This window comes from Lutzomyia longipalpis, chromosome 4 (genome assembly GCF_024334085.1).
Source record: "Lutzomyia longipalpis isolate SR_M1_2022 chromosome 4, ASM2433408v1".
Lineage (NCBI taxonomy): Eukaryota > Metazoa > Arthropoda > Insecta > Diptera > Psychodidae > Lutzomyia > Lutzomyia longipalpis.
In genome coordinates, this window is record NC_074710.1 from 21,768,124 (window position 1) to 21,794,488 (window position 26,365).

General features: G+C 33.6%; 3 protein-coding genes and 1 long non-coding RNA gene across 4 annotated transcripts; 2 read left to right on the forward strand and 2 right to left on the reverse strand.

Moving 5' to 3' along the window:
• Positions 1-218: 218 nt before the first annotated feature.
• LOC129794880 (AP-3 complex subunit beta-2) lies at positions 219-22,540 on the reverse strand. The gene is made up of 5 exons (XM_055835793.1): positions 22,276-22,540; positions 5,841-6,461; positions 4,473-4,866; positions 3,923-4,411; positions 219-1,899 (listed from the first exon to the last, which is right to left on the reverse strand). The coding sequence occupies exons 1-5, from the start codon at positions 22,410-22,412 to the stop codon at positions 346-348; spliced, it is 3,195 nt and encodes a 1,064-aa protein (XP_055691768.1). The 5' UTR covers positions 22,413-22,540; the 3' UTR covers positions 219-345.
• LOC129794921 (scoloptoxin SSD976-like) lies at positions 13,544-19,146 on the forward strand. The gene is made up of 4 exons (XM_055835860.1): positions 13,544-14,078; positions 17,737-17,937; positions 18,027-18,285; positions 18,379-19,146. The coding sequence occupies exons 1-4, from the start codon at positions 13,994-13,996 to the stop codon at positions 18,932-18,934; spliced, it is 1,101 nt and encodes a 366-aa protein (XP_055691835.1). The 5' UTR covers positions 13,544-13,993; the 3' UTR covers positions 18,935-19,146.
• LOC129794944 (uncharacterized) lies at positions 15,980-17,492 on the forward strand. Its single transcript, XR_008751093.1, has 2 exons — positions 15,980-16,566; positions 16,679-17,492. It is a non-coding gene; the product is annotated as an uncharacterized LOC129794944 (long non-coding RNA).
• A 168-nt stretch (positions 22,541-22,708) lies between the features above and the next one.
• LOC129794938 (gamma-aminobutyric acid receptor-associated protein) lies at positions 22,709-26,263 on the reverse strand. The gene is made up of 2 exons (XM_055835879.1): positions 26,052-26,263; positions 22,709-23,792 (listed from the first exon to the last, which is right to left on the reverse strand). The coding sequence occupies exons 1-2, from the start codon at positions 26,139-26,141 to the stop codon at positions 23,523-23,525; spliced, it is 360 nt and encodes a 119-aa protein (XP_055691854.1). The 5' UTR covers positions 26,142-26,263; the 3' UTR covers positions 22,709-23,522.
• Between the last annotated feature and the right edge of the window lie 102 nt (positions 26,264-26,365).

Genomic DNA, 26,365 nt, shown 5'->3' on the forward strand with positions numbered 1-26,365 from the left:
ATATATCTTTCTGTAAATAGGATCTAAGATTTTTTTCTTGTCTTGTACGTTCTTCAGACCATTAAATTGGTTATTCAGACAAAAAAACTTTTTTTTCAATACTAAATTTAAGTTTTTAGACCCGGAAATCCCAAAATTAGGATCTTATTGATGTTCTTGAGATTATCAAATTATATAATAATTAAACCTTTTTAAATCTGAATGAAAACTCTTTTGCATTTTAGTGTAATAGATAAATTGAATAAGAATATTTTATTGAGAAACTTTTTATCTTTTTCATTTATATAAATTCATGCTGGAATTTTCATTAAAAAAAATCATAAACAAGGGAATAAACTTACGCTTCTAGATGCCGCGGGATTTGATGTCATTGAGCAAGATTGATCCCATTACGATCTTCTCGCAGTTCACAGTCAATTGAACTTCTTGGGCATCCTTTAGGAGCACCGTAATGAGGAGGAGGCTCTTGGATTTGAGAGTTTGCCCAGCAAATTGGAGGATTTTCTCCTCATTCGACGGAACTGCTGCCACATTTGCAAGCCGGAAGATTTTCTCTTCAATCCCTTTGCGGACATCCCCCTCGGAAGATGTTGTGAGGGTGCATGAATGCTCTGTCATTCCACGGAGTTTATTCCGTTCCACTCTAAAGGTATCTTCGGGAATTTTAATGGGTTGAATTAGCTCTCCAACGGGAGCTCCAATGGACACCTGCGATCGCCCGAGACTGCTGAGGATTGTGAAGGAAATGGGTTGGGTGGAATCATTGAAATCCACTCCCAGGGTCTCTGTTAGCGCTGCATTGGGGGCAAGTTGAGGGATTGCTGGGAATGCACGAATTGCATCATTCGGCTGGGATTTTGGCGTCTCCACTTGCACATTCCCAATGTCCTGGATGGTATTGTGATTTTTCAGTACGAGCTCCACGGAAAGATGTGTGGGGGATGTTAGATGATTAAATCGCGTGAAACGATACACAATCCCCAGGCCGTAGCCATTAATTTTGCTCAAAAGTTCATGATGTTCCGTTGGGATGTAAACTGGTGGTAAGACGCTGTGCTTCCCGAGGGACACTGCCATTGCTGCTGCTGCTGCTGGTTGAAGCACCCCAAGAGGCTGTATTGGAACCCCTCCGGATGGAGCTGAAAACAGGGTGTTATCCAACCCGGAAAGTAAATCCAAATTACTTGCGGGATTTGAAGTTGTTGAGATTTTCTTCTCCGCCTGATGTTCACTTTGACCATTTTGTTCATCATTCTCTCCTTCATCACCTGATCCCGATGAGCTTTCACTGGATGACGATGATGTCTCATCACTCGATGACTCATCTTCGGTCCACTCATCTGAATCATTTTTCTCCTCCTTGGAATCCTCGTCATCGTCCTCCTCCTCCTCATCATCCTCCTCGTCATCACTGCTGGATTCATCCGAATAGAAATCTCTCGATTTTACCTTTCTCCCCGAATTCTCATTGACTTCCGGCGCCAAGAGATCTCTGTCAGCACTCAGAACAACCTCCATCTTTGTCTGAACATTCCTCACGGAAGAATCTGGGGCTGTTTCCGGGAATTCCGGTAAATCTCGATACCCGGTGGCTTTGAGCTTGAGATAGTGCGACAAACTTCCCAATTGGAGAGCCGTTGCCCCCTCATGGGCTCCATTCTCCATCACAGGAGCTGGTTTGCGGGATAAGAAGATCTTCTGGAGATTCCTACTCAGCACACTGGGTTCCCCATCAATTCCCACGAGTGCCTTGAGGAAACGTGCACGATCGCGTACATCGTAATTCTGATCATAGCGCGCCAGCTCAAAGATATATTTGGTCAGGAGGCGCGTCTGCTCGGGATTAGTAGCATACAGCTTCACGGACATCGTGAGGATTTGGAGTTTGACGGAATTTTCCTAAGAAAGGAAAATATACTTTTCTTACAAAATGATGGCTTAAATTGGCAGTTATTTCTCAAAATATTTTGAATATTTAAAAAAATATATATATATTTGCTTTGAAATTTTCAATACAGAAGCAGTAACGTAGCCAGGTAGGATAATTACGTGTTTAAATAATTTAGATTTTTCTTTCAATATAATTCAGGGAAACTATTTCAAGAGTGAAAATTACACGAAAAAATTTAAAAGACAATTTTCAAACGTTAAAAAAGATCAAATGTACTAAAAGAAATGTCAAACGTTAGAAAAGAGGTGTCAAACGTTAAGAGAGAATTCTTGATTGTAATAATAAATTATTTAAACTTTAGAATAGATGTAAAAAGTACGTCATACCTTTGCTATCCAAGACATAGTATTACAAAGAAGGGCGAAAGTGCCAAAATCGTTACGTTAAAATAGTAAACGTTTAAATTAAGATTGAAAGTCAAAATTTGAAAGAAATAAAATTTAAATTAACAGAATATTAAAATAAACGTTAACAGAAAAGAAATGTCAAATGTTGGAATAAATGACAAGCATTAAGACAAAGTTATGTCAAACTTTGAAATAAACTTGAAATATTGAAAAATGAACGTCAACCATTAGAGAAAATGATAAAAATTGAAGTAAACGACGTCAAACAATACAATAAACGTCAAATATAAGAAAATGTAGATATGCTGAATGTTTGAACAAACTGTGGAAAAAAAAGAAAAAGGAAAAAGAATCGTTCAAAGAGGATTATCAGTCGTTGAAAAATAGATTATAATCATTATAATATAAACGTCAATCATAGAAAAGAAACGTCATATGTTAGAAAAGTCAGAAAAGTCCTTCAACGTTAAAACAAACGACAAACTTTAAAATAAACAATAAAAAGTTCAGGTTTTTTCGGTTTTAAGTTAAAATAAATTATAATTATTGTGAAAATTACATTATTAAAAACAGAAAAGGCAATTTTCGACCTTTATCAAACGTTTGAAAAAAATACGATAAACTTTAAAAGAACTGTCAATGACTAATAAACGTCAAAATGTCAAATGTTAAAAAAACGAACGTCTATCGTAAAAAATGGAAAGTCAAACGTTAGACTATGTAGATGTCAAAATGACGTCTAGCCCAAATATTTAAAAGAAGGAGAAGAAGAAGTGTCAAACGTTAGAATTTCATAAATAAAAGCTTCCGTTAATAGTTTTTTAGTAATCTCTTTTAGTAAAAGTTCTTCTTAATTCATTTTTTGCATATTTTAAATTAAAAAAATAATAAATAATTAGGTACTAAAACAAGCCCCAAGAAATGATTTCTGGCTACACCCCTGCGTAGAATATTCCAAATGGGCCTTTTTCAGCGGCCAAGAATCCCTTGAAATCTTTGAATTTTGTACTGAATTTTCAAGATTTCAAGCGAATTTCAAGGCTTTCTTGGTCGCTGAATAAAGCCCAATATTTGATTAAAATCATTAAAATTCACAATTATTCCATTAATGTAATATAATTCTTTGTTAAACATTGCGAATATTCATTATTCTTCACTATTTTTTAACCCATTTTGTTGCTCTTTTGAGGCAAAAACTCGCTTCCCCAAAGCTCTGAAAATCAGTCTGTGATTGATGGATGACTTCATAAATCGCTTTTATTGCTTCAATTTACTTTTAATAACTATAATTTTATTGATTTTCATATAAAACTCCATCAATAAATGCGATATTCATCAAATTAAATCACATCCAACGCCTCTCTTCTTTGTCATTATGCGAAAAAATAATTTAGATCATTTCTAATTTTGGCCCGTGCTGCTTTTATGAGCTCTTTTAGAGGGGTGAGGTAGGGGGGATTGTGTGCAATTCTTCAACATCTCATGGGAAGGAAATATTCAAGCAAACTTCGAAGGAAAACTTGTATGTGGAATTTTATGGTGCAAAATTGTCCCATTAGCATTAATCCTATTGCTCGATCACAAAGTTTTTTTTTAAAGTCATTTGAGGGAGTTTGCGACTTACCTCATTCACGAATGTTTCAGCAATCTTCCTAAGGACATCAGGTGCAATATTCTTCACGTACTCATTGTATTCCCCAATGAGCCAGATAATAGCCGCTCTGGCAGCAGCTACGGTAATGTGATCAAGAAGTTTTGCCATTTGCACAATGATCTCACGATGTTTAGCACAGTGACTCTGGAGGAGCTTCTTGATCACCACAACACTCTCAGCCACAACAAATTCCGTCTTACTGGACAACATGTGTACCAACCCCGTGAGGCAAACTTCAGTAACCTGGCTAATTGTCGTTGCGCACCTCCCGATGGCCTGAATGGTGGCCATCACGAATTCCCGATCATTACTCTTGATGTACGTCTGAAATTCCCTCAGAATGATGGAAATATTCGTCTCTGTTGTGAGATTTGTTAGAATCTGCACCTTTAGGAGTTTAATATGCGTCGGATCATTGGTACGAACAAAGAATGATTTGATGTACACATCAAAGAGATTCTGCAGAGAGAAACAACATTAATGCTACATCACACACCCCTCAAGAAAACCTTCTGCGCACCTTCTGATCTTGAGACATTGACGCAATGGACGTTAAGACAACACTTTGGATCTCTCTGTGATTCCTCAGGAGACGCACGAGGGCCTTAGCGACAATTTGAACATCAGCCTTTGGGGCAACATGATGATACAGCTGCGCTACAGCCATTACCACTGAAGCATTTCGACTCTGCAGCAGTGGCTTCGTTTGACGCAAGAGGAGACGATGATCCGCATCAAGGACACTCTTTGTCTCCTGATTCAACTCAAAATCATCATCATCCTCCTCGTCATCTTCCTCCTGGGATGAATTGGAGGTGGAATCTGACAATTTCGGTGGTTTCTTCTTCCTCTTGCGCTCCTCATCGAGTAACTTTTCATGCGCATTTGGATCTGTGAATTGTGTCCTTGCGTACCTGCAGAGTTTTTGTTTTTCACACATAATTTAACGTATGTGGTACACCAACTAATTCACACACTAGGGAACCTTACAATATGTTCAGAACTGTGTAAATTTTTATTTTTAAGTTAGTTTTAACATTTTATAATCTAGAGGTCCGTAGAAAAAGACTTTCAGTTTTGACGTCAAACGAAGTCTTTGTTTCAAAGATAGAAAATTTGTATTCTTGAGGTCCTAAAAAAAATACTCTTGAGGTCTCAAGCAAACCATCTGCTGTCTAGTCTCTCTTTCAAACATAGAAACTCTGTATTCTTGAGGTCCCAAAAAATATTTTGAGGTCCTAAAATATTAAGTCTTGGGGTATCGAGCAAACTATCTGCTGTCTAGTCTCTCTTTTAAAGATAAAAAATTTGTATTCTTGAGGTCCTAAAAAATTATAAGTAGTATTGGGGTCTCAAGTAAACCCTCTGCTTTTTTGGGTAATTAATCGTGAAATCTAGAGGCCTTAAACAAGAAAAAATTGCAGTCTTAAGATCTCCAGTAAAAAAAAACTTTAGGTCCTAAGACACCTTTGGTCTTTAGGCTCTAGACTATTTTTTTTGCAATCTTTTAGGGTCTCAAGAACAAAACTTTGCAGTCTTGAGATAAAAAAAATGAAAACATTTTATTGCACTTTATAGACTGATGCTTAAGGAATTAAAATAAGGTCTCAAGTATGTAACTTTATCACCTTGAGGTCCTAAATAAGAAAAATCAGATATTAATGCCTGAAATAAGAAAAATTAGTTTCTCAGTAGATTTTGAGGTCCAAACCAAAACTTTTTTTTTTTCATTTTTAGGGTCTCAAGAGTCTCAAGCAAGAAAAGCATACGATTTTTTTCATTTTTTAAATTTTTTTTTCTTCTATTGAAAACAAAAGAAAAAAACCTTTGGTGTCCTGGCCATGTTCTAGGTTCCCTTATCAGACTCATTGGAAATTAAAGAACTCACCTTGTCAGCATATTTATAATGATCACCTGCCCCCATTCATCGACATCCACAATCAAATTGCAGAGCTTCCGGTAGTTTTTGTGAATTAAATCCACCCGTTCGGGACAAACTTCCTCAAAGGCCATTACAGCTGATCCCACAACGAGGGTCGTCCGATCTGAGAGGAGTTTCTCAATTATCCCAACAAGCTCCTCCTTCTGCTCCGCATCCAAACTGTACAGCTTGGGAATTGCATGGGCTGCCGTCTTCCTCACATAGGGGCTCATATCGGATGCTGAATCACGTATAGCTAGCATAACAATGGGTACAATCATGGGAACGCGAATGCTGGAGAGAACACGCAGAGCGCTGGCGCGAATAAGTTGATTGGGATCCTTGAGGGAGCGTTGGAACGTCGAAATGGACAGTAGAGCAAGATCCTGCTGCTCCTCAGCATAGCGTTCGAGATAAACATAGACGAGTTTCTTCAGTTCAACATTCTTTGATACGACATTCTTCACAACAGCCGGAAAAAGATCCGATGCATCACGACCTTTGGCCACCATCCCTATAATTCTCTTCATTGCCTCAAGTTTGAGGCCAACTTTATTGCTATCTAGCATCTCAATTAGATCTTTGTGTCTGTTTGAGGATAGAAATTAAGGAATTCAGTGTTAGAATAAGGAATGTGTCTTGGCTAGATTTTCTTTTATTCCAATCTTATTAAAAATTCTTATAAACTAAAACAACCAAAATGTTTAATTATAAATTTTTATTGTAAAAAATTAGTAAAATTCATGAAGAATTTTCATTTATAAAATTCATGAAGAATTTTCATTTATAAAATTCACGTGGTTTATTTTAATGTCAGATGGGTGACGTCTTAGCTAAATTGTTAGGAAGGTCTTAGTGCTAATTATAAATTAAAAAAAAACAGATCAAACAAATTATATCTATGCTACAAATTACATAATTTTCAATCCATTTTAGCTGTGATTTTTCGATTTTATAAACGTCAAACGTGACAGTAAAAAAGAACGTCAGAATTAACGTTAAACGCCTAAAAAACGTCAAAATCCTAAAATCAGACGAAAACTTTAGAAGACAAAAATTAAAGGCTTCAAAAATGTCAAATGTAAGAAATGAAATGCCTAATTCCGGAAAAGAAACGTCAAACTTAAGGGCGTTAAGTCAATAAATGTCAATAAACGTCAAACGCATTTTTTGGAGAAAACGTCAGAATAAACATAAAACTTCAAATAAAAAACATATCAAAATTTTGAAATCAGATAAAAACATTAGAGAGAGAACGAAAGTTAAATGCTTTGAAAACGTCGAATGTAAGAAAAGAAATGCCAAACTCTTAAAAAAGAAACGCCAAACTTCAAAAATAAAGCGTAAAATGTAGAATAAATGTCAAAGGCATTTGTTGAAAAAAAAATAATGTTAAACGTTGAAAAATAAATGTCATAAAAATGTAATGTCAAACGTTAAATCCGAGATGTCAAACGTTGAAAAGGGAATAGCAAACGTTAAAGCAGAAACGTTAAACATTTTAAATAGGAGCATCAAACGTTAGAGTTCTGCAGATAAACTGTCAACATTTTTATTCTCTAAAAAAATCCTTAAATAGATTTCTCGCTACGCCCCCTGCCTTTTAAGGCACTTTTTTGGTCAAAATAGAGCTCTCTAACTTATTAACTTTCCTGTTTAGGCTCAACCAACATATGTCAACAACCCAACTGTCGTGAAAGGGCTAAATATTATTTAAAGAAAAATTCACAGAGTATTTGAAACAGTTTTCTAGTCAATTTAAATGCAAACAAATAGCATTTTTAGCATGAATACCTTTCCACAGTATAACAAGATAAATCAATAGATTTATTTTATTCTCTTTCGTGGAAATATTTTGAGGACAGGGTTAAGAAAAATCTCTCTCAATAAGCATATTTATTATGATTTTTTTTCCTTGTGCTTCTGCATGATTTATTGATTGAAAATTTATGGAGAAATTATTCATGAAAGACCATAGACAAGTTAGACAAAAAAAATGATCATATTTCGTATCACATTTCGGGCTTTCCATCAAGTTTCTCCGGGAGATGATTTTCTTGCAAAACCATTGAAATAAGAGAAAAAAATCTTGAACTTTGTGGTCAAGATTGTCATTTGTGATTGAAACGCAATATTGAGGTGCCAATTACGCATCTTCAGAAGGTATTCCAGGTGATTTGCAATTGAGATTTAAATGCTAAATTATCCCAGAATGCAAAAAAAAAACTCGTGCTTGAGGTGATTTGGAGGGAAATTGTTGGACGTCAGGAGTTTTGTGTAAATATCATATGGTAGGTGCGAAATGATGATGCAAATCTCATTGATAATTCTTTTGTAGCTTCTTTGCAAAAAAGTAAAACGAGATATTTGTTTGCAAAAGGTGCGCATTCTTCTAAAGAAATATTTTTCTCCAACGAAGAAATTCTTTGAAAAATTTACGAATTTCTCGCGAAATTTTGCGCGTGAAAAATAATTTTTTATGCCCAAAGATTGCCCTCAAAAATCCAAGAAGTTGTAAAAGATTTTTGCGACGAATCTCACAGAAAATTGATATCAAAACATTTCTTGGTATGAGAGGGAGAATGATGGATTTACTACCTTCCAAAAAATTATGAATCAATAAAAATATTAATTGATGATGGAATAGAGAAGAAGTGTATAAAAAAAAGATGCAAAATACGCAAATTTCTGCATCGTCGCAAATTAATTTTCTTATCTATTGTAAAATTCAAATTTTTCCCCTTCTCCCACAAAAAAATTCTTCTTTTCCTCAATCTATGACTTCATTAATGGTCTCCAAACCATCCAATAAAGACCGCACAACTCCTTTTGGCCATATATGAATCATTTTCCTAAAAACAGACAACCCAACAATAAATAACATCGAGCATCAACTTCGCATGAATGAAGCCTCCACCAATATAAGATGAATATACATATATTTTTTATTACAATCGCCAATTTATACAGAGATATCAATAAAAGTGTGATATTTTGTCCCGCTTGCACCTCTTCACTTCCCGCCAAAAAGGTTACACAACACTCTGTGAATTTTTTTCTTATTCCCCAACTCACAAGAAGCGATAAAAACCAGAATGAAAATGATCAAAAGCACTCGCATTTAAATTCAAAATAAAAAAAAAAAGATTTAATTCTTCAGAGACATTTTCTTGGCATAATTTGTGTGCGAGCTGCCACCATTAGATCATTTTGGTGGTAGACTTTTGGGGAACGTTGAGGCACAACGATAACACTTCTTCTTTCTGCACTCAGACGCTTTTTTTGATAAAAGAAATGGACTTCATTTCTTTCTTTTTTATTTACATACATACATTGTATCTTGTGCGAAAAATAAAGCAAAAGAAACATAATAAAAGCCTAATTTAAGATTAGAAATTCATTAAGAACAATAAAGAAGAGAGTTCCCAAAAAATAACATAAAATTGATTGCGGTAGCTGCCTTATATTCTTATAAGGCTTATGGTAATTCCATAAAGTTTATCTGAAAAACTAAAACAATTTTTTTTTTGTAAAGATAAGTAAAGGTTTTCATCGTATATACGAAAAGGTTATAAGATCATTGTCATTTGCAGATAAATTTATTTACTCACTAGATGGCGGTTTGCGATTTGACTTGCCCTCTAGTGAGAAGTATTTTTTTGTACTCTTTATTAAATTTAACCTTAAAGGACATTGCTGGCCACCTTGGCCAATAAGATTTTTTTAATCGTCAAAAATTAAAGTATATAGATTAGACAAGTTAGTAAAACAATTTCTTTTTTTGGGAGAAAATTAAGGACAAAGTTTGAGGTTAGAAAAATCGAATCCTCCAAGGGTTAATCAATAACCTGACTGCTTTTGCGAGTTTCCTCGTAAAACAATTTTCACAGACGTAATGGAACCCTTAATCAATAAGTTGAAGTTTTAGAAAGAATAAAACATATACTAGTCAACTTTGAATCATACACTGAATCAAACGTGAAACATTTAATTTACTTGATTTTAAATTAATTTTAATTCAAAGTTATAGATACATTCATAAGCTTATGAAGTTGATGTCAAAGAAGTCGTTTTGATTGAGCAATGTCCTTTAAAAGAATTCAGGTTTTAAACTGTTCACAGATGCATGAAACATAGAAACATTTGAATATTTGATATTTTCAACACAATTTTTTTATTCCATGAATTCTTTTAGGGGACATTTCTCAATCAAAACGTCTCCTTTAAATCTTCGATGTAAGCTTAATTTATTTTTAATTATTTAATCATGTGAAACATGCGCGCTGATGTTTCATTGGTGTTTAACAAGATATTTTTGAAATATTTTTAGAAATGTTCCTCAATCAAAAATTTCAAGTTTTTCCTGCATATTTCTTGAAAATAAAACGTCATAAAACAAACATCTATTAACCCTTTCGCGTCCATATGAAACATAGAAACATTGAAACATAGGTCTTTTTTATCACGATATTTATTTTATTGATACTTTCGGAGGACATTTCTTAGTCAAAACGTCTTCTTTGGCTTCTTTTGCTTAACTATTTATTTCTAACTTGGAAAAATAGTTAAATTCATGGAAATTTGGGAAAATTAAATGTTTCACGTTTCAATCCACGTATAATCCAATATACGCGAAAGGATTAAAGACTTCCTCAGAATTTTAACAACAAAATCTATTCAAATTAACGTTCTCAGTGTTTCATCAATCACTAACAAAAATTAAGATAATTTTTTTCTTCATAAAAATGCCTTTTTCGAGTTCATTTCTTCCTTCAAATTCTTCTTTTTTTATAGCATAACTTTGTCGTATCTTCAGCTCAGTCTCAACTTGCAAATTATTAGCCCACTAACCAGTCGGGCTAAAAGGCACGGCAAAAGCGCGAGAACATTTAAATAAATTGCCATCAGGTGTATGTGACCAAAAGATGGGAGGGGGGGGGGGAATTCATCGTATTCTTCATAGCCACCAAACCCATAAGATGACACAGAGATTATCACCACAAATGCTGACAAAAAAAATGCTAAAAAGAGTGGACAATATAAATTGGTTTATTGATAAAACATTCAGGTTGGGAGTTTTGTAGAGGTGAAGAGGGTTTCCGCGGGTATAAAGGAAGAACCACAAAAATCTTCAAACTGAATGAGCTTTTATTGAGTCAATGGGCTTGGTGGCATCGTTGGAAAATTTATAACAAATGACTCACTGCTGGTTCTTTTGAGATTTTTTTTTGCTTCTCCCCCAGAATGTTTATCAACAGAAAAATATTCTTTTTTTTTTTTGCAATATGGGGAGACAAAAATCCTCCGTTCGAGGACATTGACAGAGTGACCCTTTGAGGCTTCATGAGCTACCTGTGGATTCTGCAGAAATTCATCGAAGAAAAAATTCGCGATGAAAAATAAAATGAGAGAAAAAACATAAAGAAATTCACGAGAGAAATCACTTTTGAAAAAAAAAAGAAGAAGAAACGATGATAAACGGTCGTCTCCAGAGATGCAAAAAGACGCGACGAAGATTTTTGAACCCATGGGAAGCTTTTAATGGTTTCTCCCCATTAAAATCCTTCACACAGGTGTTTAGGAAATTAAAGAAGCGCTCTCCCAGCCATGAGACAAATCCCCTAATTAGCTTTCAAAAAAGATCAATTGGTGTGATCTCACAGCTCTCTTTTGAGATTTAAAACTCCATAAAAGCACTAAAAAGAATTTTATGATTCCACCATTTTTCCTACCAATAAAAATAATCAAAATAAAGAAAATTAAGCTCAGAGAGATTCAAAAGCTCGCGGAAAATTACGCGGGAACCAAGACTGAAAAAAAATCCAGGTGCTGAATTAATAAAAAAAATTCAAATAAATCTTCGCCCTACATTCAAATGAAAAGATCAATCAATGAGAATGAAAATGGAAGAAAACAATATTAAACTGAATATCATTTCCATCTCATTTTGATCATGCCAAAAAAATTGAGACCAAATCACCGCGGTCATTTGCGACGCTTTATAAAGTTCTCCTCCGCATATAAAATGAACATTTTCGGTATATTCGGACGCAGTCAAAAGAACACGAAAATTTATTTTATTTGATCAAAAATCCCCCAAAATGAGCATTTTATTTTGTATAAAGTTTCAAAAGTGATTTTTAATTGAAAAATCAATAAAGATTATAAAATTTAGAAATGAATGTAGGAGAAAAGAAAAAACCGTAAAATATTTGAAAGTCAACAATTTTTTTTTTTTTTTTGACTCCACCTACAATTTAGCTGAGAAACGTTTTCCGAAATGTTTCAATATTACCATCTTGTTGAAATTATAAACATTGGTGTGAATGTTTCACAGAATTCTTGATTCTTTTATTCGTATTTTTAACTCCACCTGTAATTTAAAAAAGACACGTTTTCCGAAAAGTTTCAATAATACCCTCTTGTTGAAATTATAAAACATTGCTCTGAATGTTTAACGGACTTTATGATACTTTTATTCGGATCGTTTGATTCAACCTACAATTTAGCTGAAACACGCCTTCAATAATGTTTCAAAGACATTTTATTGAAATCATGAAACATTGGTGCGAACGTTTCAAGGACACAAAATGTAATGATTTTGAAAAATTATTAAAATATCGAAAGACTTATTAATTTTTCACAAAAAGGCCGGAAAAAATTAAATACGGTATGTTTCAATGGTTTCTACAGACGCGAAAGAGTTAACAAGTTTTCGACTTCAAGTTCAATTTTCAACAAGTTAAATAAAATTTAATAGAATGATGAAAATTTCTATCGTTTCTATGTTTCAGGTTAACGCGAAAGGGTTAATAATAAGCTTTCGGTTTCAAGTTTAATATTTTAACGAATTTAATAATAATCAATAACATCACAAAAACTTCTAAATGGCTAAAAAATAAACGAATTTATTAAAAAAAAAAATCTTATCGATGTTTTGAAAAAAATCTAACCCAAGACACAAACCACTTTTCGATTAGAACCTGCATTTTTACAACTTTTTTTTGAACGCTATAACTAATCTTTTTATCTACCACCCATTGTGAATTACCCAGACATTTGATACATTTTATTCTCTCTTAGAACATTAAACAAAAGAAATAAATCTATACGATCTTGCCAAACGAGGAGGATCATTAAGAAACATACAAGAACGTTCCCATGTTCTTTGATATTTAAACATGCAAATTCTATTAATTTCTCCACGGGATAAGTCCAAGGAGATCCCCTCTCCGAGAAAAAAAAAACTATTTTATAGTGATCTCCAATTTGCTGAAGTTGGTCAAGAGATTGGGGTTCTCTATGGGAAATTTGATTTGTGATCATTTTTGGGAAATAGATCACTTTTCAGCACACCTGAGGATCAGTTTTTATTGAATTTCTGTTGAAAAAAAAAGATTCTTCACCTGAACGATCAAACACGATCGGCTAAAGCAATAAAACCAAAGTGAGAATAAAAATTTTTCAAGAATCGCGGAAAGATGCCTGCGAAAGGAGGGAGTTTGAGTGTGGTGTGGACCATCTGGTGATCTTTAGCAATCCTCTCTCGCTCTCCAATTCCCCAAATGTACATAATATCTTGCACGACCGGTAAATCTTCCCCGATCTCTTTTTTTCTGTATTCAATATCACCTGGGAGAATTTAAAAATTTTCTCATATTGGTCGCGTTGTCTCTGACCTGTCTGCAAAAATTAACAAGCGCTCACCTCCACCACAGAATCATTCTCTCGCGCGCAGAATTTGTCTCTCTTCGCATGGATTCCGCCAGTATAAAAGGCAATCGTCACCAAGTGGCTGATCGCAATAGACTTCCAGGCGTCTTCGCGAAGTGAGTAATAAAAAGTTCGGAGAAGATTTTTGCAGTCATTCTAGCGACTTTTTATATAGCGCTTATCGCCTATTGTTTTTCCTTTTTGTTTCTCTTCTTTTTCTTGTACATCCAAACGCGAAGATCACTCAATTAGTTGGACAAATAGACGAACAACGAATTAGTAAAACAACAAAAAAAACGCCTTTTACGCAAATCAACATAAAAAAGAATCAGTGGAAAATATTGTGGAAGTTTTTTTTTTTATTTCTAACTAAAAGATAAGAATTTGACATTAAAAAATTTTTAAAAATGAAGATAATCGGCAAGATCGCGATCCTCATTGTAATTCTCGCAACGGAAACCACGACTGCTTGCAGAAATGCCCAGCTAATGAGTAAGTTTACTTACTAATTGCTTAAACATTTCATTAAAAATCATCCTTTTTTAGTCATTTTTTCATTCATTTATTTTATGCTTTTCACACGCGATCATATCGCACCAAAAACTAATTCGCATAGTGTCCAAAAATAAACGCACAAAACCATTGTTGGTTGCCACGCGAATAAATTAAGATGAAAAAAATACAGTCAGGTATTGGTTAACGTCGCATGGGATATACTCTTTCCACCCATTAATAATAATGAGTGGAAAGAATATATCCCATGCGACGTTAATCAATACCTGACTGTACTAAATCAGACCAAATCATCGATATTCATGAATTCCCAAAATATTATAATCAGTGTGAAGAATTTTTAATCAAATATTTAATTCAGTGTGGGTTCTTTTTCTTTTAAAACCAATCAAATTAGCAAATTAATTGCTTGTTCAGACCCCACGAAGAAGCCTCTATATACATTTTCAAATCTTTCTGCGAAAAACCAACTAAAAGGCAAAGAATCTTTTTTTTCAAATAAGCAAAAAACCGATTTTCCATGAAAATTTATCACATCTCAAATTTCATGATGAAAAAGAAATTATGTATTCAGGAAAAAAATCATTTAGTGAGCATAAATTGATGTTTTGTGACTTGTTACATTTGTTTATCAGATGTAAAATCAATTTTTGAGATCGAAGATCAACTGATTTTACAACAAGATCACCTCAGAGAGTCTCAAGATCACGAATTTTGTTAATTTTTTGAATAAATATGCAAAATTTAGGAAGTTAAATTTGATACTTTTGACCCTTTTTTCACTTTGAATAAATCTTCCTTTTGAGTTTATTTTATTGAATTTCTTGGAAATTTTCCATTTGGGAGTTTTTTTTTTCGTTGAAAGAAGAACATCTTTATGATGAGATTTCTGATGAGCAAAAAAGACTTGAATATCAGCTGAAGATTTTCAACACGATAAAGCTTTTAGGAGATACTGAAGATTACAAGAGATGATGATCAATTAAGAATTTAAAGATCGTTTGAAGTTTGTTTAAAAATTAATTGAGATTCTCTTGAAGATCAATTGAGAAGCATTTGAAGATCATTTGAGATCTGATTGAAGATCGAATGAAAATCAATTGATGATTAGTTTTGAAATATTTGAAGGTCATCTGAGAATTTGAATGAAAATCAAGTAAGAACTATTTAAAGACGATCAGGTGAGAATCCTTTGCAGATCAATCATTTTAAAATTAATAAAGAAATATTAGAAGATCAATTGAGAATCTTTTGAATATTAATTGAACAATTAATTGAAGGATCAGTTGAGATCGCTCTAAAGATCAGCTGAATATCATTTAAAAACTACATGATGATCACTTACGAATCCTTTGCAGATCACTTAGTAATCATTTAAAATAAATAAATATTCAAAAATCATTTGAAGAGTTTTTTTTTTGTATATATAACTGATAATTATAAAAAAACAATATTTAGAAAATTTTTGAAGATCATTTGAGATACCTTTGAAGATCACTTTAGTGATCATTTCAAAGTTAGTAATGAAACATTCGAAAGTCGTCTGAAGAGTTTTTTTTTCGAACTTTTATGAGAATTATAAAAAAAAATCAGAATTAAGAATTCATCTCAAGGAATCCAACAGCCGTACAAATTTAAAGTGCAGAAGAAGAAGAAGAAGAATTCATCTGAAGATCATTTAAAAATCCTTTGAAGATCACTAAAAATTTGTAAGAAGATCAACTTAGAATGATTCGAGGATCTCAAGGAATTGCATTTTAGAAGAACATTTAAAAAATTATTTGAGATGAAGATCATTCTAGAATAAAAACATTTAAGTTTTCTTTGAAGATCAATTGAGGATCACTTGAAGATCAATTGAGAATCAATCAAAAAATTACAAAAAAATCTTTTTTTGCTTTTCGAAAATTTTTTTTTCGGTTAAAATCAACCGAAAGATCACTAAAAAATCAAATTTCTTTCGATCCCTTGATTCACAACCTATTACGAAGACAAACCAGCCAATTTTCTGAATGAAGACATTTGAACTATTTTGCATTAATTAGCAAAGTTTATCGTCAAGCAATTATTTTTTGTGTGAGAAAACTAAAGATTTCGTTATAAGATCATTTATGTAAATATAGTTTTCTCTTGTCTCACATGTATTGACCACGAGATCACCTAATATTTAACCATTAAATTTATGTGATTGCAAAACCTCTTCAAAGTGTAGCGTGAAGACGATAAAAATATTTAATTACCCTCCCATTTGAGATCACCACGATCGTTCAATATTTGATCAACGGCGATCTTCAGCGACAAGTTTTTCTTTTTTGCCTCTTTCGATTCTTTCCACTTGAAGATCGCAAAGATCCAAAATCGGCATCGCAACAAGAACGAGTCATTAACTCCACGCAACGGTGGAGGTGAAAAAAAAATGGCGAAACAAGAAGAATGGTTGGAAAGAAAAGGAAATTGATAAAGGGAAGTGTCCTTAAAATTTATGGGCAGTGTCGGGGTTTTTTCCTCTCCTCTACCCGCGCCGATTGAGAGTAAAGAAACCAAATAAATTTCATTGAGATTCATTGTCACATCGGAAGATGAGAAGCATTTTCTTCAAGTTGTTTCGAGTTATGCTAATGATCAGAGTCACTTTTTTTCTTCACCAATCGTGGTGATTATTTAATGTTTAAATTTATGCCAGGCTGAGACCATAATTAGCGTCCCTCTTCAAACTCCCTGTGTGAATCTTTTCTTCTTCTTTTTTTTCTACCTATATTATATACACCAACCGGCTAAAAGAAGCGTGGCAAATTTGCATAAAATAAATTTATTTCCAAAGCACAAAATATTATGTGAAATGTGATTCTCTCTTTTTTGATAATTCTCTTCTCGTTTTTTTTCTCTATTCGTGCAAAATGGAAATAAGATCTCAAAAACTCATTCACACAAAATTTAAAGTCAAAGCGGTCAATTTTGTAATTTTAACTCGCGCTTCCACTCTTGTGCAGCCGTTTTGGTCACATAGACCATCATGATCTTCCGAATTGCCAATCAAAAGCTTTTACAAAGTGATTTTGGTGTGAATTTTTACTTATTTTGAATTGAAAATAACGATTTTTTCCTTTGACTTTGCTTCAATGAGAAGCAGAGTAAACTCCCCAAGGATCCCCCAATCCTCACTCCTTACAGTTTACACCCCATTTGGCCCTACCGATTTCCGATCAATCTTCTTTTTTACCCTTTTTATGAGACTCAGAAACGAATAAAAAAAATTCCATTCAATAATCACATTTAGATCCTGAGATATTTAAGTTTTTAACATATCCTCCGACTGCAGCGCCGCAGTGGCAATCTTCCCAAGTACAAATGTCCTCGTGGAAGCAAAAATTCTCATATTTGCAAAAGGAAAAATCTCCAATAATGAAAATCACATCTCTTGACACACCTGAATAGAGAAATCTCGCTGAATCGCCAAATCTGCATATCAATCCATTTCTGTCTCCCACCATGTCGTAATATCTGTCTCATTGGCTTCCTCATAAATTTCCCTCATTGTGTCGCCTTGGTCCATTAAGAAAATGCCGTGCGCCACGTGCTTGTATTGTGAGAATCTGACATTTTTCCTATCTCTCCACCCATTTTTTTTGCCGTGCAGAGACTGGGGTTACTGAACAGGAGAAGTATGACATACTGGAGACACACAATCGCCTACGACAGTCCGTGGCAATGGGCCAAGTGCGTGGTCAACCAGGTGCTGAGAATATGATGGAAATGAAATGGGACTCCGAATTGGCTGCCAAAGCGCAACAATGGGCATCAGAGTGCACCTTTGAGCATGATCCGAGTCGCTATTTGAGTAAGTATTACAGGGAAGCTAGGTCTTTAGGCCTCCTGGTAACAACAGACCATCTAACATTGACCTTATGCTTCTCTGAAAAATTCTAGATCGCTTCACAATGGGACAGAATCTTGCTATTATGTGGAGCACTGAACCCCTTGGTGAGCATGAAGGGGACTTCCCGTCGCGCATCCAGAACTGGTTTAACGAAGTCAACGCCTACAATTGGGGTGCATCGTGGTCACCAAAGACTGGTCACTACTCACAGCTAGTTTGGGGTGAAACAAATCTCGTGGGATGTGGCTTTTCATCCTACTACGATGGTTACAAGTACAACAAACTCTGGGTTTGCAACTACGGACCAGGGTAAGTACTGAAGGAGCCAAGAAGACTCCAAACTAACTGCAAAACAACCCCAAAGACACTCCAAACTAACTCAATATTATTTTCATTTAACAGAGGAAACGTAGTTGGAGTTGATCCCTACTCAACAGGAAGTCCAGCTTGTCAAAACTTCGGACTTTCCACATCAAGTCGCTACCCTGGCCTGTGCACAGATGCACCAACAATCCAGACATTCACCTACAACCCACCACAGCAGAACTACATTACAGACTACAACACTGGCAAGTACACAGCTCCACACAAGGCTGAATATACGCGCGTGACGTTCAACAAACCCCAGAAGAGCGTATCGTTCTCCAATCAACTGGCCGACTACTCATGGAATCAACCGCAAACTCAGCAGTACTATCAAGAACCTAAGACTCAGCAGTACTTCCAGGAACCCAAAGTCCAGACACAATACTACCAGGAACCCCAGACTCAACAGCAATACTACCAGGAACCCAAAGCCCAACAACAATACTACCAAGAACCAGAAACCCACATCTACATTCAACAGGAACAACCCGTACAGAATGCATTTGCATCCTTTAAACCAGTACGACAGAGTACAAAGAGCGACCGATCAAGTGCACTCCTCTCATACAATTGGGATGCCTTCTTCAACTGAAAGTCCCACAGATTTGTATTAGGAATTCTTTTAGGATTATGTGTGCTAATACTCAACTTAGAAATATTTTCAAATTCTTTGCTATAGGTTGTTGTTTTTAAGGCAAATGACTGGATAACTTTTAAGGCAATTTTTTTATACAAATTTTGTATTAGTAGCGTGAACAATTTTTTTTGTATGACGCATTTAATAAACCATTTTTGCTGGTTAAATAATTATTTTTGTGTTGTATTATAAGTTTTGTGGATTTTTCTTTGGTTTTATAGGTAATGAACTTTGTCTTTGGGCCAGTAAGGGTTGGAGAAAGGAGAAGGAATACGTTCTTGAAATGAGAAAGAAAAAATACAGATTTAAAAAATAAGTCAAACGTACTTTTTCTTGTAAGAAATCCTTAAAATTTCAGAAAAAGTTCTTGAAATATCAAAGATTTCTTCGTCGCTGAATACAATCCAATGAAGATTTTATTTTTTACTTTCTTCAAATGCATGCTGCTTCAATTTCATTTTCAAAAAATGCATTGATAAAACATCAGCGCAAATGTTTCAAGCATTGAATTGAATGCACGAAGCTTTCACGCGTATGCTTCGTAGACACTTTGACAAAGTAATTTTATGCTTCCGCCATTTAAATAATATTAAAAAAATCGTCATTATAATGTACTTTTTGAATTATTGGGAAAATCACGAAATTTCCGTATTTTACTCGATAAAATTAGACTTTATTACGGAGCAAGCACGCTTTTGGCAATTTATCGCGCAAATCATATATTTAAAATTTCTTTTCTAACATTAGACATTTTGTTTCCTTTGCTTCTAGCATTTAGTGTTTCTAACGTTTTATGTTGATTGAGACTTGATGTTTCTTGTTTAACGTCAACGTTTAACGTTTACGTTTATTCCAAAGTATTAAGCTTTTCTATATTAATGTTTCATCTTTGTAATTTATGAAATTTTGACTTAACTTTCAACCACTTGACATTTGAAACTTTTAACGTTAGTTTGGTAACATTTTGATTTCAGGTAATGTTGTATGTTTCTAACGTTCGACGTTTTTTTCTCTAATTTTTGACATTTTGACATTTTATTTCGAAATGTTAGAACGTTTCTTTCGTAATGTTTGACTACTCTTATTTTACGTTTCTTTTCTAAAAATATTGCTTTTTTCTTTCATTAGACGTTCCTTACCTACCGTTTATTGTTTTTTTCTTAAGTTTAACTATTTTAACGTTCTTTATTAAAATTTAAAAACTCTTCCTCTTTCAATTCTTCATGCAATTTTCAGCCTGAAAATAATTTCTATTAAACTACAAAGGGAAACTTTAATTGTTTAAAATTTGAAATTAAAGGATTTAAATAGAATTTTTGTTACAATAATTAAAATTCTAAAACGATTAAAGTATTAAAGGTAAACCGAAATCTAATACTCATGCCTAAAAAATGCGAGATTAAAAAATATATAGACTTGTGACCTTTACTCTCCCACCCCTTTTTGTATCAAAGAAAAAAAACCAACGCCTTTTTCCAGCTTCCGCTGAAAATTACGTGATCTTCGCACAGAGAAGTGTTCCACGAGGCGCAATAAATTATCAAGAACATCGGTCGAGAAAATGGGATCTTAAGTGCTTCTACCTAATGTATATTAGTTTCTCTCTGATGAAAAGGTTAATCATGCGACAAGATTTTCAAATGATTATCTTTGTCTGAATGTAGTGCACGTGGAATACCACCCAAAGTGCTCCCCAAATGTCTTTAATGAGTCCTCTTATGAGCCATTAAAGCGATATGGTATTGTGGAGCATTTAAATATAATCAATTAAAAAATGTTAATTAGGATGATTTCGATTAAAATCCCATTAAAATGTGCACACACTAATCGCCTTTGAATTGACAGAGCGTGTGCAGATCTGGTGGGTGATAAAGATCAATTTTTGCTTTTATGAGAATGTTTAGATAATAAATAACTCCAACATTTATAATAGAAAACGATGGGCACGTTTCTGGCCACGCAGGACGATGTTCTTTTGTTGAGATTCAAACACGAGTATTGCTTTTTAAAAGCCATTTAACTGATTTGATTTATGAATGAAGCTTCTTCGGCCAAGTGAGCTTTTTTCTTGATGACTCAATGAGGTGCGTTGTGTGTACGACACATGTTTTTGCCTTTGAAATTATTATTGTTTTTATTGGAAAAAAATATGTTTGAATATTTTTATTTGAATAATTTAAGTCAAATATATTTTTAAAGTGGATTAAAAGGGAAACTTTGCTAAAAAATTATAAAAATTGTTGAAAGGGGGTAATTTTAATCAAGATTGGGGTGAATAGAATCACCAAAGTTCATCGCAAAATAGGGCTGATAACAATTTAAATTATAAATGTTATTTAACCGTTCAAACTTTAATAAAGAATAACTAATAAATAAATAAAATAAAATTATAAGTTTAGAGAAAATAAATAATTAATTTTTAAAGGTTTTTTTCTTGCTATAGATAAAGCAAAATCTGAATACTTTTAAGCAGGGGGCGTAGTCAGATAGGGTAATTGAATAATAAAATCACTAAAATTCCATTCAGTTTAGGCTGTTGTTTATCCCCTTAAGGATCATAATTTTCCGGAAAGAAGTAAAAATAATTTTTAGACGATTTTTCGTCTTAAAACGTTAAGGATCGAAAGAAATTATTTTCAGGATAAAATTGCACGAATAAAGTTAAAAAAAAATTGAAAATTGCAAAATATACAACGTCAAACGTTAGAAAAGTAACATCATATGCTTGAAAAAAAAAACATATAACATTTGAAAATAAACGGCAGACATTAGACTTCAAACGTAAGAAAAATCGTTAAATGTAAAAGAAGAGACATAAAAGTTGAAATAAAACGTCCGGGCTGTGTGGATGTCGAAATGACGTCCGGCCCTGAAGTTTTTAAAAAGAAGAAGAAGAAGAAGAAGAAGAAATAAAACGTCAGAAGTTTGAAAAGAAACGTCAAACATGAGAAAAAATCATTAAACGTAAGAAAAAATATATCAAACGATAAGAAATTTCAAACTTTAGAATTGGCCATTAGATTTAAATACTTTTAATAGGTTTCTGTTTCTGCTTGTAATTTATTAAATCAACATTTTTGAACTAATATACCCCTAAGCTCCCCTATAACCATTCAAACATTTAAAGAGATTCCGGTTGAAAAATATGTCAACAAAGTGAGCAAGTGAATGGCTTCACTCTATCAATAACAGATTAATGATAAAATCTCATAATTTAAACATTTTTAACATGAGAAATACATAAAATGAGACTTATAAGAGTACTCCTAAAGTAAGAAAAAGGATTTAAAACTCACTTATTTCCTTCCGAACCGAAAAACGTCCCAATTGACTCGCTGGCATATTCAACTTCTACGGGGGTGCTCTCTTTGCTGTACAACGCTGAATTGGGGCTCTGATGGAGGGCCCCCGTGTCACAGTCCGATGAAAACATGTTGAGTCGTCGTTTGGCACGTTTTTCCAGTAAATCCGCAGAAAGCAAGAGGAAATCCAGCACGAAATGTTCACACAGAAGTCCACGCAAAAAATTGATATATTCTCAACTTTGACGTTTCTTTTGACGTTTTATTTTGACATTTACTGTTCAGTCAAAAACAATCTAAAATAGAGGAAAATGGGGTAATTTCATTCAATTTTGAAAAAATTTTATCAAAAAGCTTAAATTTATAAAAAATGTTATTTAAAAAAAGATTTCTAAAGAGATTTAATATAAATTAAAACGAAACATAGTTTATATTTATTTATATACTTTATTCTCATTTTTAATTCTAATTATACATAATACAATTATTACATTTAAAAAAGTCCAATATTTATTTCACCAATAACACAATTTAGTTGAAATAGTCCATCCACTATGCATTTCTGGAACTAATGTAATAAGGATGTTTCTCTTTTTGGACTAAATAATGTTGCGCCAGAATAATGATAAAAAAATAATTATATAACGTGTATTAAAAATTGAAAGTAAATAAAACTGAAAACCTCTCAATCTTAAATATAGTGCTGCATGATTTCATTTTTTTGTTTTAATCTTAATCATTCGTTAAAATTTCAATCTAAAATTCATTTAGTCACAAAAATTACATTCTTTTTTTTTTGCTAGCTGTTTTCTGTTATCACAAAGAAGCCATTGTGAATTTTTTGACGTTTCTTTGACACATGCAAAAATTTCTTGTCAAAGATGTGTCAAAAAATTGCAAAAGCCTTCTTTAGATAACTTTTAGCTGAAAAAATTATCTTTTTTGTATTTTTTTTTTGTCTCTAGTTTTCTAGCATCCTATGAACTCTCATATATATGTAGATTTCTATCCCTTTTCTGCGAAGGGATTACAGAATATACATGATTGTGGTAAGAAATGCTTATTTTTTTTTCTTTCATTTTGTTCTTACTTGCAAAACCAGAAATAATAAAAATTATTTTTTTGTTGAAATTTAAAAGGACCGTTTGGGTAAATAGAGAAAAGGGAGATGTGGTTCCATTTGTTTTTTTTGTATGATCCTACAGTGAGTTCCCAGAATCAATCTGGTTTGTAAAACTCATTTAGAACCTCTTGCCGTAGACATTCTCATCGGAGTAGACAATGTAGAGGAAACAGTCTTCTTCGTGATGCTCCTGGTACAGAGATCCCATTGATGCGGATGTGGGCGGAATCACATTGTTGACAAAGAAGAAGAGAGCATCCTCAGGACGCAAGTGAATTCGCTTGCGGATGAGAAAGTAGAATTGGCCAACAGTCAAATCAGACGGCACAAGGTACTTCTTCTTGTCCAAATCCCCAATTCTCGCCTTTGGTGCCTTCTCCACAATTACCTTCAATATAGAAATAATTCCTTTCTGTAATTCCTTATCTTTTATTTTAAAAATTTCAGGTGCACACGTAATCGCGAAATGTTGTGCACGGTGATAAGAGGGTGGGAGGGAGGGAGGCTGTGCTAAAAGTATGCCACATGTGAAAACCTCTTTGTTTCATTTCTTTTATAAGCGGATTGTTCACCTGGATGATTTACAGCATGACACAGAAAAGATCATTTAGAATAGAAATGGGGAATCTCTCAATGTTTAGAAGTGGATTTGTTTAGTGGAATATTTACTAGTTGACCGACCTTTAAAGGTCAAGAATGATACTTCAGGATGTTTGATTAAATTATCAAGTCTGAGAAATTTTAAATAATAAATTAAATGGAGAAAAAAAGAGTTAGAATACTTTTATTCTTCCGGAACTTCCAGGAACAATTAAGACATTCCAAAGAAATCAGAATAGAATGCAAGGAAAGAAGGAGATATCTCAATCTTGTCAACATGATAAAATGCAAAATGAAACCTCAATAAAATAGTAAGTATACTTTGTGGGTTATTCCATGCACCTTATCGATGAAAAACAAAGAAAACACCACATTTATATCTAATTTAGTAAACACATTATTCGTATATTGTTCTCTTGTCGATTAATTCGTAAATTATATTTCATTTAAAAATCCACTTCAAGCGTAAAATTTGTGCAACTTCCTGCAGTTTTTCAGGTTTCAAATTTTTGGAAAGAGGACTCAATAGAATAGAGATAAAATGCGATTTCTTGCTTTTGGCTCTGATAAGAATATCCCAAGAAAAATGGCCCAAAGTCTTGGTGTTTGATTAGATGGCTTAATATTTGGTGTAAGAAAAAAGAAAAGCATAAACATTTTGTGAGTGCGCAGAGACTATGAGTCATCAATTGGTGGTCTCCCAAAGCAAACTAATCATGTCTACGGAAGGCCAAAGTTTAGAAGAGTCATAAAAAAACTCAACGAAGGGAAAATTTGCATTTAAGTAAATAAGAAGGAACCGAAGAAACTGATTTATGATTGCACCCTACTGAGTACTCCTAAATCCTTCCGGGAAGCAATGGTACTGACTAGCTGGGATGTGATATTCTTGCATAGAAAAGGTTAAAGCAAGAGGTAGAGGTATATTTTTTCCATTTTCATACCTGAATTATAAGTTCATTTATGTACTTATATAATCCAATAAGCTTTGAAATACATTCTTAGCATGAACAGAAACAATGAAACATTATCATTATGGTTTCATGCATTAAAAGATTCAAAAAACACAAAAGGTGACGTCATTCTTTGCATTTTAAGGTAAATAGGGTAAATATTGTCTCTTCTGAGCTTAAGGATAATTAAGAAACTATTTTGAAGATTTCTTATTCTTTTCTTAATCCTGCATAATATTTCCAGTTACAAGCGAAGTTAGAACCAAAGTTAGAACCTTTAGAATAGAACCCAAAACTCTAGCTTACAAGAGAATAAATTAAGTGGGTCAATTTGGAATAGAATTATTATTTCTTGTGAATTTTGTCAGATTCCGAAAAATTAAAATATTTTCAAAACAAATCCTGTTTTAGAAGCTATCAACCATATCAGCCTTGCCCTAATCTCCCCTATAGAGAAATGGAAGATTATTATTTTATTTTTCTATTGATTTGCGCATTTACTTTTCTTTTGCAGTCAACAAATTATTATTTTTCTCGTGAAAACATCTTACGTAAAAGTCGAGAAAAATTGAAGAAAATTACCAAGAAAATCAAGAAAATTAAACTTTTGGCCTACTTCGATGCAATAAAAAATCGATAAAGAAACAAAGCAGTCAGGAAAGTTCTTTTTATTATGTTCTAAACTTAATTCCTTCCCGGAAAAGCCCTTGAATTATGTGAAAAGCCCCCGCGGGTTCGCTTTGAGAGCCCTCACTACAAGCCAATGTTGCTAGTAATCAGCTGATTGGGGGTTTGCCAACAAAAATAGCTCGAGGAGGTGTATGAGAAAAAAGAGCCAACATAAATAAAGCACAAAGAAAATCGACAGAGACAATGGCCTTGGGAAGAATTCACTCCTCGCAATTTTCGTATGTTTGGGGCAGGTGAAAATCCCCTTAGGAGGATACTACGGACCTTAGGGTGCCGTTGAGGTCTCTGTCGAGCCCTAATGTGATGGGGAAATGGAATTTCGCAACAATAAATAGTATTTGCGTCGCAGAAAATGTCCGCCATTGAGGTGAGAAAAACTTTCTCTGCCAATTTCAGGTACTTACAGGAACACGATCCGGATATTTCCTGCGGATTTTGTCACCCTCGGCACGTCTCTTCTCAAAGGGATGCTCCTCCTTGTATTGGAACTTCATTTTTTACCAGAAAAATTTACTTTTTTCGCAGCTGATTCACTTTTGCTTACACGAACTTTTTTCTTTTCTTTTTTTTTACACACTGACACACCTTGCGCCGCCTGGTGGTAAAATTTAACCGAAAAGATCCGAATTCTTTTTTCGTATTCGGTCGTTGTTTCTGATTGTGTGAATGAAATGACATAGTATAGTTTTGTGTGAGAGAACAAGAAGGGAAATAACCT

Excerpts from the sequence above, each read along its gene's own strand:
- LOC129794921 (XM_055835860.1), top strand. The coding sequence starts at position 13,994 with ATGAAGATAATCGGCAAGATCGCGATCCTCATTGTAATTCTCGCAACG. Across the intron at positions 17,938-18,026 it reads TGATCCGAGTCGCTATTTGA|ATCGCTTCACAATGGGACAG; the intron begins GTAAGTATTACA and ends GAAAAATTCTAG. Across the intron at positions 18,286-18,378 it reads GTTTGCAACTACGGACCAGG|AGGAAACGTAGTTGGAGTTG; the intron begins GTAAGTACTGAA and ends TTCATTTAACAG.
- LOC129794938 (XM_055835879.1), bottom strand. The coding sequence starts at position 26,141 with ATGAAGTTCCAATACAAGGAGGAGCATCCCTTTGAGAAGAGACGTGCC. Across the intron at positions 23,793-26,051 it reads AATATCCGGATCGTGTTCCT|GTAATTGTGGAGAAGGCACC; the intron begins GTAAGTACCTGA and ends TCTATATTGAAG.
- LOC129794880 (XM_055835793.1), bottom strand. The coding sequence starts at position 22,412 with ATGTTTTCATCGGACTGTGACACGGGGGCCCTCCATCAGAGCCCCAAT. Across the intron at positions 6,462-22,275 it reads TTCGGTTCGGAAGGAAATAA|ACACAAAGATCTAATTGAGA; the intron begins GTGAGTTTTAAA and ends ATCCTCAAACAG. Across the intron at positions 1,900-3,922 it reads CTGAAACATTCGTGAATGAG|GAAAATTCCGTCAAACTCCA; the intron begins GTAAGTCGCAAA and ends TTCCTTTCTTAG.